The sequence below is a fragment of the Scedosporium apiospermum genome (genome assembly GCF_000732125.1).
Source record: "Scedosporium apiospermum strain IHEM 14462 chromosome Unknown SEQ_SAPIO_0107, whole genome shotgun sequence".
NCBI classification, from domain to species: Eukaryota; Fungi; Ascomycota; class Sordariomycetes; order Microascales; family Microascaceae; genus Scedosporium; species Scedosporium apiospermum.
The window spans coordinates 36,307-49,311 of record NW_015971808.1 but is presented as its reverse complement, the minus strand read 5'-3'; the positions used below and the strand labels follow the sequence as shown (position 1 = coordinate 49,311).

At 53.5% G+C, this 13,005-nt stretch overlaps 3 protein-coding genes across 3 annotated transcripts; 1 reads left to right on the top strand and 2 right to left on the bottom strand.

Moving 5' to 3' along the window:
* Nucleotides 1–465: 465 nt before the first annotated feature.
* Nucleotides 466–3,005, top strand: SAPIO_CDS6712 (uncharacterized protein; the record flags this gene model as incomplete). The annotated part of the gene is made up of 3 exons (XM_016788743.1): nucleotides 466–536; nucleotides 592–2,599; nucleotides 2,820–3,005. 3 exons carry the CDS (start codon nucleotides 466–468, stop codon nucleotides 3,003–3,005), a joined length of 2,265 nt encoding a protein of 754 aa, XP_016641542.1.
* A 468-nt stretch (nucleotides 3,006–3,473) lies between these two features.
* Nucleotides 3,474–5,173, bottom strand: SAPIO_CDS6711 (uncharacterized protein; the record flags this gene model as incomplete). The annotated part of the gene is made up of 6 exons (XM_016788742.1): nucleotides 3,474–3,812; nucleotides 3,899–4,169; nucleotides 4,266–4,456; nucleotides 4,659–4,821; nucleotides 4,890–5,027; nucleotides 5,097–5,173. 6 exons carry the CDS (start codon nucleotides 5,171–5,173, stop codon nucleotides 3,474–3,476), a joined length of 1,179 nt encoding a protein of 392 aa, XP_016641541.1.
* A 1,638-nt stretch (nucleotides 5,174–6,811) lies between these two features.
* On the bottom strand, nucleotides 6,812–12,427 carry SAPIO_CDS6710 (uncharacterized protein; the record flags this gene model as incomplete). Its single annotated transcript, XM_016788741.1, has 5 exons — nucleotides 6,812–7,161; nucleotides 7,725–7,789; nucleotides 8,529–8,559; nucleotides 8,704–9,767; nucleotides 9,834–12,427. 5 exons carry the CDS (start codon nucleotides 12,425–12,427, stop codon nucleotides 6,812–6,814), a joined length of 4,104 nt encoding a protein of 1,367 aa, XP_016641540.1.
* Nucleotides 12,428–13,005: the final 578 nt, after the last annotated feature.

Genomic DNA, 13,005 nt, shown 5'->3' with positions numbered 1-13,005 from the left:
GACGTGTACTTTGTAAGAGGGCGTACCAAGATGAATCAGACAAGCACGTCTGACCAATTGGTTATTAATTATAATAGTGCCAGTATAGAATCAATATAGCTGAGGGTGTGAAGGATCATGTCCTGCCGTCCACGGTGACTAAGGGTCTTACAAAAGCCTGCATTAGCTGGCTTGGCGAAACTTGGCGGTTGCATCTCGCGGACATAGGATGTTCCTCCCTCGTTCCTCGTTCGTCGTTCGGAGGTGAGAGGGTTCAGGCTTGACGAATTTTGACGAAGGAACGACACCAGACCGATCCATACCGACTTCATAGTCGGAGGACATAATTATGTTGATTTCCTTCTTTATAAGGTCGGCTGCATGATTCTTCTTGGATCGTGGACTCTCAGATCTCGACCATCATCCCCCAGAAGAAGATACCAGCCATAAGCTGGCCACGGACGATTGACCCGATATTAAATCACAATGAGACCTCCCTCCCTATTGTCGATTCTACTTTTGCCTTGCTTGTCGTACGGAATCAAGCAAGTCCTCATGTAAGGCTTCCCATTACCCTTTGCACGATAGACTTTGCCTAACGCAAACCGACAGGGCTTCCGACCAACTGAGCAAGTGGGAGTGGCTCGAAGAACAATTGTCTCCAGAGGCCCTGGAATGGGTCAGCCACGAGAACAACCTCACGACCGACGCGCTCGATGCACTTCCAAACGCCGAGGCCCTACGGGACGAAATCGTGGCTCTCGCCGACAGCGACGCGCGAAATCCTGATTTCTGGATGGCCGGCCAGCTCTTCCGGCTGCAAAAGAACGCCACCAACCAAAATGGTATCCTGGAGAGGGCCGACAGAAAGCTCGACGGCTCCGTGGACGAATGGGTGCAGGTTATCGACATCCGGGAACTGGGGAAAGCAGAGGGCAAGGAATTCGACTTTTACAGCTACAACCTCAACAGCGCCGTGCTCGGCCCGGACGGCTCGCGCTTGCTGCTCCAGCTGACCAACGCGGGCTCGGAACTGGTGGAATTCCGCGAGGTCGACGTCGAGACGGGAGAAATCGTGGCTGACGGTTTCCGCACCGATCCTGGCCGCACGACGGCGGCGTGGTTGGGCGTCGATCACGTCCTCATCGCCCACGCCCTGACGGGAGGTCCCACCAACGCCATCGGCTGGCCTACCACGGCGTACATATGGGAACGTGGGACGCCCCTCGAAGACGCTGCGCCCGTTCACGCGGGCCTGATGACCGACGCGCTTTACGTCACCGCCAACTTTGGGACGGGAAGCAGCCATCGAGGGCTGATCAGGCGATACGTGGACTTTTCCACCCTCATCCACTACATTGTCTCGCTGGACGGCAGCGTCGAAGAGGTCCCGCTGCCAACGGCAATCTCCATGACCCCCCCTGACATACAAACCGGCCGCCACCTCGTCGTGTCGCTGGCGCAAGCATCAACCGTCAATGGCACCGAATTCCCGATCGGCACAGTCCTAGCCTATGACTTGGAAGCAGCCGGTGGGCCGTCGGAATCCAGGATAACCATCGTACACGTTCCCGAAGAGAACGAGTTCAATCCGGACCTCGTCCTCGACGGGATGAGAGCTAGCCACTCACGGGTGTACCTTACCACTACCCTGAACGGGGCCGAGCGCCGCCTGGTTCTGGAATACGACAGCCCGTCGTGGAGGCTCGTTCGGACCACGCCGACAGGCGACGGCCTACACGCCGCTGTGATCGCATCGGACCGATATACCGACGACGTGGTCGTATCCGAGGGTGGGTACCTCCAGCCAGCGAGATTTTGGCTCGAAAATGTGGATGTGGAGGACGAGCATACACTCCATGAGCAGGCAGCCGTATTCAACGGCGACGATTTCGTGGCCACCAGAGGCGTGGCTGAAAGCAAAGACGTCACGCTGATCGACTACCTGCTCCTGTCTCCCGTCAAATCAAGCTACCCGGCCGGAGAGCTCCCGTTGCTGATGACAGGCTACGGCGGGTTCGGCATCACAGTGACGACGGGCTACCTCAACTTCTTCGTGGGCGGGGTGTCCATCGTGCCGTGGTTCGAAAGGGGGGGCGCCCTAGCAGTCGCGTACATCCGCGGGGGCAGCGAGCGCGGCGAGGCGTGGCACCAAGCCGCCGTGCGGGAGAACCGGCAGAGGTCTTACGACGACTTCGCCGCGGTGGCGGAGAAGCTCGTGGCGGACGGGCTCACGACGCCGGCGCGCATGGGGGTGTTCGGGTCGTCCCACGGCGGGCTCTTGGCGGCGGTGATGGGAACACAGAGGCCGGATCTCTTCGGCGCGGTGGTGGCCGATGTGCCCCTCACCGATATGCTGCGGTACCACCTCATCGGTTCCGGGGCGGTGTGGGCGCAGGAGTACGGCCACCCGGACGAGCCGGAGATGGAGGCCGTCCTCCGGGCGTATTCGCCCCTGCACAACGTCCGAAGAGGGGTGGACTACCCGGCGTTCTTCGCGTCCATTTCTACGACGGACGATCGCGTGGGCGCGGGACACGCCAGGAAGCTGATTGCGAGGCTGAAGGAGGTGGACGCGAGGGATGCGTTTCTCTACGAGGATCGGTCGGGTGGGCATGGGGTGAGCGATTCGTTTAGGAATGCGGCTCTCTTGGCGAGGCGATTGACTTTCTTTATGCATCACCAGGCAGTCTAGATAGGTCTAGTACAGAGCACAACTCTTAGGCTACAGTCTGCTTGATCATAAAGGATTAGAAAAAATTTTCTGGTTCATTGAGTGAACCCCGCTATGTACCAGTCAATCTTTCACAGACGACGATTCCTCTGCCGTCTTGCGCTAGAGCGATCCCACCGAGGGCATGCCGGGCCGGAACCACGTGCGCAAGTCGCGAATCGCTCCGGTGCAGCAGCGGCAGGCTGCACGTGCGGACAACAGCAATTTGAGGATCAAGATCGAGCTGGATCTTGAGATGCATCTGAATCTGTATGCCACAGTCAAGGGCGACCTGACCATCGGCTTGATGTGAGTTTTTGAGGCCCTTCTCTTGCCTATCCGACAGTTGTGTTCCTAACGGATTTTTTTTTACGCAGTGCTTGATACTCTAAACATTTTTTTTTGTGTCCCTTTCTACTCCTTTTTTCAGCTGCGGAGACAAGGTTAAACGATGTCCGCATCTGGGAAAAATCTTCAATCCATCACGATGTGATAGTTGGACATCTAGGTTTTCCCAGAGAATTAGCAGCCAAAATACCTTCCTTCGTAAACCCACCAAACCACACACACCCCCTTTTTCTGGTTCCCTAGATAAGATGTTGTATCATTGAAGTTCTCTACATTCATTCGTCTAGGTTCAGACAGGACGGTAATTTCCTCGCCAGCTCAAACTACGACGGCATCGCTACTGAAATCCCCCTCATTTTCCACCACATTCTGTCCGTTCCGGAGAGAAAAAAAAAGGGGGGGGGGAAGGGGGGGGATATTCTCCCATAAACTTTCAAACATAAATATAGCAAAAATTACCACCCGTCGTCCCAACCACATCCGCAAGCTCCCTCAACGTCCACGGCTCGCCCAGCCACCCGAAATCAACCGCATCTGTATCAAGGTACTCTTCGTAGTCGAAACCCGCCTCTCCGGGCCTGTACGGATACGCCGAGACGTACCGCTCGAACAGGGTGGTGGCCCAGTCCATGGGCGCCACACCGTCAGGCTCCGGGCCCGGGACGAGGGTCATGCGCGTCTCGGGCTCCTGCATCTGCCAGATCCACCAGATCCGGTCGACCATGCCGTGGTGGAGGTAGAATGCCGGGTCACCCGGGGAGACGTATGGGTCCTGTTGGATTCCATGTCAGATTACTTTATTCTTCTTCTTCCGCGATAGACAGATGAGACTTTGGCGTCTTCCTCGCTTCTACTTACAGCCCCTGGGTCTCCGCTGATCGTGTAGTGACCCCCGATGTGAACCCCCCAGTCCTTTTGCGCACCCATGCACATCAACCTGTTGTGGAACGCGTCAATGGTGCTGGATTCCGTAATCAGCTCATAGGAATGCTGCGCTGTGGTGACCGCGGCCGCGTGTTTGTTGATGTCCCGCCGTAAGCAACGGGGGTTGTGGCCGAGGCCGTTCGGCTGCGGGTTGGGAGGTACGTCTGGAGACGTCGGCACGACAGGGCCGAGGTTGACAACCATGCTAATCATCAATTAGCTGATACTATATGGGATCATGGAGCAAGGTCGCCTGTCGCGGTATCATGGTTCTTGTGCATCCGCGCTTCTCCTCACTTACTCTTTGAATGGTCCGTCCGTGACGCACCCGCCAGCCCCAGCCGCAGGAAGCACATTGAGTGGCGGCGCAAACCCAGGGAACCTGGCATCCGGGAATTCACTTGGCGCACCATTGCTGCCGAGACTCGCTGAGCTCCCGCCGAAGAGGGGAGAGCTTACCGGATCGTCGGCGTAGCGGCCCCAGTTCCAGTACTATCACGATCAGCCAATGTGCTTAGAGGCTATTCGGTTTCCGTGGAGCAATGTGGTTGAGGTAATATGCTTACCGGCTGGTACCCAGTATAACCGCACTCCTCTCGTAGGGTCCTTTCGTAGAGATAGGTGTAAAGGCGGTGAGCGGGAAGGAGTGCATCGTCAAACGAGAGTATAAGCCATATGGGACAGTCCGACGAACCGGCGAGTGTAGTGTATCAATGTATAGCATATGGATAGCGATGAAATCATCGTATCGAGTTTTGGCTCCGGGCGCCGCGCCTTCAGGAGCTTTGGACGGTGAGGACTGTAGGCATAGCACAGCTTCGACGTATTCCTCCCGCTCGGCGACGGTGAGATCGGACCTTTTCGTGCAAGGATATGGTCATTAGCGTGGGACAACAGTCATCGTAAGGAATTAGCACGACACTACCATTCCATGCGCTTCACTGCCGTCTCGAGCGTGCAGTTGGACGGAGCAGGATTGTTTCCCATGTAGGCGGCGAGCCGTTCCAGCCCCTCATCCTGAAGCTGGTCGACGATGTCAACGGGGTAGACGTTTGTCTCTCTTCTTCAATTCGGACACTCGCGTGTTAGCTTCGAGGTTTTGACTTGGCCCACGTCTTGATAGGTTCTTTACCTCCAGGGATTACCGGCCTCGGTAGCTCCGAGGAGGAACACACCGAAGAGAGCAAGATGCACTAATGTGGAAGCCATATTTTTTTGGTCGCCAGGGGGTTTGAAACAACTAGGAGAAAGTGCCCTACGAACAAGGGGAAATCTAGTGAACCTGCTGGGGAAGATATCCAGTGTTGCTATATGCCTATCTGTTCGTCCACATTCTGTGGACCGCCTTCCAAGCATGCGTTCGCCTTGAATTAATGTATTGTTTTCCATGCAATCTACCAGCCGTGGTAACCCTATATCCTTTGATCCTTGAATGCGACCCTGCGTCGTTCTCGTTTACATACGCAATCTAAAGCTTGAGGGATACGAAGACGGCCGCGCCAACACAGATGGTGGGAGCAACGCTCCCGGATATTTCACACCGACTGCTGTGGTCGCTCAAAGTGTTAGAGTGCGCGGCCGTGGTACATTCGCTCCCGCCGTTCCATTTTGCCCTCATGGTATTAGATGCAGCGGCGAACCATCTATCTGCCTTTTTTCTGGCCGCGCAGCCCTACCAGCGCCAAGGGAAGCTTTTTATAGGTACTACCGATTGGCTCTCTGCGATTTAATATACTGCTTACCTGCGACTGTATAGAGTTATTTAATTCCGTGCGGCACAGCAGGCTTGGAGGAAGGTCAAAGTGAGGAAATACGCACGCTCGTCAAACGCCGGCTCGCAAAGGGATGGACCCGGCTAGATTCCCGACGAAAGTACTTTTGATGTCGTTGCTGATGGTGACAAGGGACCATTCAAGACTACATATAGGAGGCATACATGTATCAATACTATCGGAAAATGAATACAGGACAAGGGACCCGCACTTGATATGAGTTCTTGCACATGCCTGCAGTGAATGGAGGCTGTTGGGTTTGGAAGGAAGCCATCTGTCATTGGAGGACAAGGCTAATTTACTTCTCGAACTGCATGGCCAAGGTGCATATCTGCTTACTGCTTACAAGGCTGCATCTTTATTATTACTGGGGCACAGGGTAGAGGGTTCACTTACTACAGTGGCACCAAATGCACTATAGATTGAGGCTAAATAGAAGTGTCTAAATCGTATCTTCGTTGAGAAATCTATAGGTAGCCCCTACTGCGTGCGTGCCTCTGGAGCTTTGAACCCTCATCAGCTCGCTTCCTTGGTCATTCGTTCGTGTCAACTTGAAAACCCCCGGCCGTACTGAGTTAGAAAGAAAAGAAAAAGAAAAAGAAAAAGAAAAAGAAAAAGAAAAAGAAAAAGAAAAAGAAAGGTGCGGCCCGCCATCAACAAAAAAGGGTCCGTGCAAGAGGTCATGCTGAAGCTGACTGAAATCGAGCAGATTAATACGCAAAGACGGACCTTCTTCTCGCCTTAAGGCATCTTCCCAATACCCCCGCTGACGTGCCCAACCTAGCCTACATGGACCTCCTCTTGTTTGGTATTAATGTCCTCAACACACATCCCTTCTTCCAGTAGCCCAGCATTCCCATCACCATGTCCCAAGGCATCACTACTACCCCTATCGCTAAATAGGTCGTCATAACTGAGTTTGTACACTCACACTAGTACAACTACATCTGTGAGTTGCAGATAAAGCGGGAAATGGCAACTGTGCAATCCTTTATGGGCGAGGGGTCTTATCCGTTGTAGCTCGTACTAAAGAAGCCAACAGCCCACCATCAGCCAGACTCGGACTAGAAGTAGCTTAGGACGAAATGTGGTTAAGAGTACAGGACAGGAAGAAATTATCCATCAAGTATTCTGCGAACCCGATCACATCAGATCGGATCCGCTCTTCTTGGGTGTCAGGGATGGCATCAGCTACATCGTTGTCCAAATCTAGACTGAGAGCCTGGAAGAAAGCCCTGAGGATAGTATCCAGAGATTCATCAGGGACCGCATATTCATAGGTTAGCTTGATAAGAAGTGGTCGGTTATAGGTGGTGTTGTCAAATCCATGCTGGGGCTCGTCAAAATGGCTGAGGATATGGTAATAGAACCGGCCACGCGCATTGGCGCGCTGGGTTTCTGATAGGGACAGAGGCGTGGAGAAGTCTAATATGGCCTTAAGGGATGCTTAGTGTCAATGATGAGCCATCCTGTGATGGGGTTTTGATGGAGGTGTTAGATTTACTCAACAATCAGGCTAATGCTTCTTAGTTGTAAAAGTTAACAGATCCTATGCAGATTATAAGATGGATGACTAGCAAATTACCTGCACACAACCCATACTGCACCGCGCACTGAGATGTTGATCGTCTTTATCTGATCTCGTGAAATCAAACGTACTTTTCACAATTGTATTCTTCGGGTGACTACGTTTTAGCCTAGCCCCTGCGTATAGCCAAAAGGAAAGATCAAAACTTCCACACTCGTATTCTGGATACTTGCAGCTGCGATCTGTTCGAAATAATAATGAATGGCGTTTTGAAAGAAATCAAGTGATGAAAAAAAGAGTAGGAAAATAGAGGGTCAACTCAATAGCCCCGAGAGATAATAAAAATCACAAAAGCAAGTCGAACATGGTCAGTATGAGGGTCAAAATCACGACCTTGGCATTTACTTGATAAACCGGGTAGTTTATTAGTACCACACTCTAACCAACTGAGCTAACCGACCGTGGTGACCAGCGTTCTTGGCAGCACCAATCTCGCCTTCTCTGCCGTAGCGCATCGAAGCGGTGCTATAGTCACAATACTCCTCTCAGACTCGATTCGTGCGTATACCATGGCCTGCGCTGGATCCGGGACCGACTCCGATCAGTATTCGAAAGTCGCCCCGGGTGAGCAGACCGGGGTCTGAAACTAAGGTGCTGCATCTTGGATCAGGCGATATTAGCATAAGTAAGGGAAATTAGCGCCAAAGTCACTAAAAGATTTAATCCATAAACTATAGACTATACCGGAATGTCTAGCTGAAAGAGGTTATAGCGATCAGATCTGCCTCGACCTTTTCAACAGTCGTAGCCTTCATGTCCGAGCGCCATGCAGCCTGGCAAGGTATTGAATGTAGAAAGCGCGACGTACGCCACATGGACACTATCCCGTCGGACTTGATGGGTGTTGCTTTGGATAAAGGCCACACCAGATGATATAATCCACAGTAGCCCTTGGGATCCATCAAATGATGTCAGGGAGAACACGAGCAAGTGTCTATCCGAGAAGTACGGATCAAAGGAACAGATTTACGTACCTTTACAATACTAAAACAAAGATGTATCGCGTCCTTAAACCGGGAATTTTGTTTATATACATCACATACCGCCAGCCGCATTTCATGAAGGCCCTCCTACTTTGTAATGGCACCAGCTGGAATCTCAAGTCGGATGTTCTTGAGGGTCAGGGCTCCTTCTCATATTATAGATTCACCTTGACGAAAGCGACATCTTGCCAGGCCCTACGATTCGTTACTCTAGCACATACGTGACACTGGTCTCCGTGATTTCTGATGGCCCTATTCGTAGTGCAAAACAACATGAAGACACTCCGCTATCTGCCATCAAACCAAGGCCCCAAATCCGCTAGTCATCCTCGTATAAAATCGCCAGCCCTTGAGCCAACGCAAACAAGCTATAGAAGTACATACCAGCATTCATACCTATAGCCCCGACCAACTTGATCTTGTCCGGGACGGGATCCATCTGGCACCACGCAAAATACCCGGCAATGTTGCCAAACATGTTGTAAACGAAGCTCAGATGGACCGACTCCGGTCTCTTCTTCGCTACAATGTACCCTCTCAGCGTCACGGCCGTCCACGCAAGGGAGATTAGCGTGTCGAGCATCGGCGATATATAGCCCTGCCAGTACGCTTTCGGCTGCATCCCGAACGTGCCGTCCGCTTTGAGCACGATCTTGCCGGGCGCGTCTCGGATGTCGTCCCACGGGACGAGGTCGAGGAACGTCTTGAGCCACGACGTCATCGCGATGGCCCCGTTCCCGTATGTCCAGCTGTCGGGCTTCCAGTCCTTGGCAAACGACGTCGCGTTGGGCGCGATCACGCCCAGGTAGAATACCGTCGTGATGATGTCCACCGAGCGGCCGAGCGGGTCGGTCTCGCGCGCCTCGTTGTTCGGACTCATTTTCTCTCGGCCCTTGCGCGAGATCACCTGGATTGTCTTGAACCGTACAAAAACTTGGCCGCATACGGACGCACATAGGGCTAGGGCGAAGTCGGTGCGGTCTATGGCGTCTTTGAGGTGCTTGTCCGCTCGCTTTTTCAGCTCTTCGTGCGGTATCTCCACTAGGAAGCGGGTCTTCTGTTCCACTCCCCTCTTTTCCATGGGTTGCTGCGCGGAAATATTATCCGCACGAGTGTCAACTGAAATGAGGTCGTGAGTAGCTACTATGGACGCCTGGGTTGCCATCCTCTGGCGCTCTTCCTCCACGTAGTAGTATTTCCCCGGCCACATGTGTGTTCTCAGCTCGGATAGGGTCTTTGACGCGATGATCTTGTGCGTGCGCGGCTCGTCGGGAAACGGAGCGTCGCCGCCGGTGAAGATTTTGCAGAGAACGGTGGCGGGACACGCAATCACCAGGCACACGACGTCAATGTAAGTCAAGTCGCTCCCGACGAACTCTTTGTACATGGGTGAGATGACGGGAATCTTGATCTTCGCGTTCATGATGTTTACCACCCCTGAAATCAGGAGTCGGAAGAGCCTAAGGGCATCTGGGGTTATCATCATGCTTCCAATCTCTGGTGTTAGTCGCTCGGGTCTAACTTACCTGATGAGCTTGTTGATGGCGTTTCCTGCCGTATCCACGAATACATCCGCGAAAATCGCTGCGAGCGCTATCAGGACCTCTACGGGCTCCATGGTGCCCATGTTGTCTATGATGTCTTTGATATCCTCCGCCGAAGTTTTGAAAACGTCAACCTGCTCTTCGACCAGGTCGATCAAGTTCTGCAGCAGCTCTGCCACTTGGGATACAGCCACGTTCTGTATGGCGGTTTGGTCGTCGTCCCCGAAAAGCGACGTGGTCGCGTTCATGAGATGGTAAGAAAAGAAGTTGGCTTTTGGGTTCCTCTCCACGCCCGCCTGCCTTCTTTCCCTCTGCAGCTGCGCCGTAGATTTGCTCTTCCGACCGATTCCGTCCTTGAAGGGCTGGATATTATCGGAGAGGTCGGTGAAGAACTCATGGGCTCGGTCTTCGAGATCCTGGATCCCCTCGATCATGCTGTTCGCCGTCGAGTTGAAAATAGCTTTGAACACGTCCTTGGTCCTCTTGATGTCCGACCACGGGAGAAAAATGTCGAGAAAGGCCGTCTTGATCGTCTCCCACGTGGCTTTGACCCATTCGAGAGCCTGGTCGAGCAGCGGACCGATCTCGTCTTTGATCAGGAGGCCTAGCTCGATGAAGGTGTCTTTGATACTGACCAACACCTTCCAGGCTCCGTTACCCAGACGCACAAAGTCCATCTTGATCACTTCGAGGCCCTGCATCAGCGAGCTCAGGATGCCACCTGATTTTACCTTCTTGGTGGATCGGTGCTGGGGTGCGTTGGGAGTTAGATTATGCAGTTGTGGACCTGCGGGAGAAATGGTCAAGCCAAAACCACCCGAGTTTGCTGGTGTTTCGGTCGCCGTCTGGAGAACAGAGGCGGTCGCAGAAGACGTAATAGAAGCGGGCAGCTCGTTTCTCACATGACTGAGCTTCTGAATAACTTCCGCAGCGGAGTCTTTGTCGCCGGCCGGCACGTCCCCTCGAACCAAACCCTCGAACTTGTCAAAATCGCTCCCCGTCTTAATAGTTGAGAGCTTGTGCATGGCAGGTGCTAGCGGGTCGATGAGCGCTTCGATATCTGGGTCTCCTGGAACTTGCACGCGGAAACAGACTCCAGACGCCAGTGACTTAGCTTCTTGGATCACGGTCAATACTCCCGATCCGTCAGTATTGACGGGGAGCGGCTCCCCGGGTTTCAACACAGTGTACAAGTCGTTTGCCTGGAACGTCGTTGCCTTATCCGATATCAGATGTACGGGCAAGTCTGCCGCGGGCAGACCATCCTTTGTGATAGTAATCTGGCTTGTAAAAGCATCGAATGATGAGACGGCCTCCACCTCGGTAGGCGGGAGCAGGATAGTCCGCGAGGACCAGGCAAGGGTTGTAGGGTCCTGGGATAGCTGCTGCATTTTGCCGCCCGCGAGATGGCAGAAGACGATATTGGCCTCTCCGACAGCCTTGTTGATGTAAAATGCAAAAGATTCCACTTGGCTGGCGATGGGAAGAGGCATCGACCATGCCGAGGGGGTTGCCTCGCTGCCAGAAGGACAGGTCATGTAGACGAGCTTGCCTTGGGTGTTGAGAGACCAGACGGCCGTTGTGTTGCCGACGGTAGAGGCGTGCAGGGATAGAACTTTGCCTAGGATATTTTGACCACCAAGGGTTGATGGCACGACCAGGACCGGAACGGATTGGTCCTTTTGATTATTCTCTGTGTAGAGATAAAGGCCTCCGGCTGCTGCCAGGAACAGGTTTGTATTGCCGGCTTTGTTCAAGGCCGATGCGATGGCGGTCGGGTCCTGCGGCGTGACCAATCGAGATGGCCTGGGTGGGACGAGCGAAGTACGACTGACGTACTGCGGGAGATAGACCAGCTGCTTGGCCGTGCCGACTGTGCCGAATGTGAAGATCCCAGGGGCCGAGTCCGTCGGCCGGCGACCCAGCGCTGCGGTCACCGAGCCAGCGCCGACGTCGATAGGCAGCGTGTGTCGGTTCCACTGCGGCGACGAGCCATCCTTGAGGTCGATATAGTACCGATCAAGCAACTTGAGGGGGTCGTTAACTCGACGGAGGATATCGACGAAGCAGTTCTGAACCGGCGTCGAGCCCGTCTTTGGCGGCAGATTCATAAGGTAGACGCCTTCAATCTTTAAGGGACTGGGCGGCTCGTGCGCCGTAGAATTGAAGCGGGCTGGCACCCACTGGACGCCATCTTCCCAGGCCTCCTCGGTATGCACGTTGCCGAGCGAGACGTACAGGAAGTCGTCCCTGCCCACCGTGACTACCAGAGCAAGGTCATACGCGAGCGTCTTCTTGTTCTGAGACAGGTCAAAGGACTTGGCCCGGACCGAAGCGCCATTATGAAAGGCGGATAGGCCGTTAGAGAGGTTGCGGCGAGTCCAGCCCGTGGAGGAGCTGGCGATCTCGCGCGTGAGATAGAAGATCCCGTCGGTGCCGATGGAGAAGAAGAGGGCGGAGCCGGTGGGGGTTTGTAGAGTTTCAAAGGCAATCTCGGGCGAAAGAACGACAGCATGCTTCTTGTTCTCGAGAAGCTCCGTCTCGACGAAGATCTCCACGCTATTGCCGCTCGTCATGGCTTGTTGCAAGGGGAAGTTCAAGGTATCAGCGAAGGAAGTGTTTGAGAGAGGGATACGATGTTTTCCAGGAGACAATACCAGTTTTGAAGTTAAAAGGAATTAGCAAAGTGAAGGGGCTCGGGATCGGGAAGGCAATGGTGGATCAGGATCAAGGTGTGTTTATGGACATTTTGATACGATAGGAATAAAAGTCGACCATGTCCTTCTTAGCTAGCCACATCTAGACCGCGCAGGGTATATTTCGGCCCTACTCGATGAATAGAAGTTGACGACATCTTGCTTCGATAATTCAAAATATCAGATTCACGACTTCATTGGCGCTGTCGGGCATGCATCACCTTCGCCATGGTCAGATGTATCCCACTCCGAGAGACGTGTGGTAGAATCTGACAAACATTTTCAGTGCACGGCTTGACCGAAGCGTGTCATTTTGCCAAGCTTCATTGTTGGGGATTTGATGGGGGTAATCCTCTTCAGGATGCTCCAGCTTGGATGTACAGCCGTGATGCGACGTTGCAGTATTGATGTCGGCCTGCCCCGATGGGGGGATAGCAGACTTAATTGGGCAAACTGGA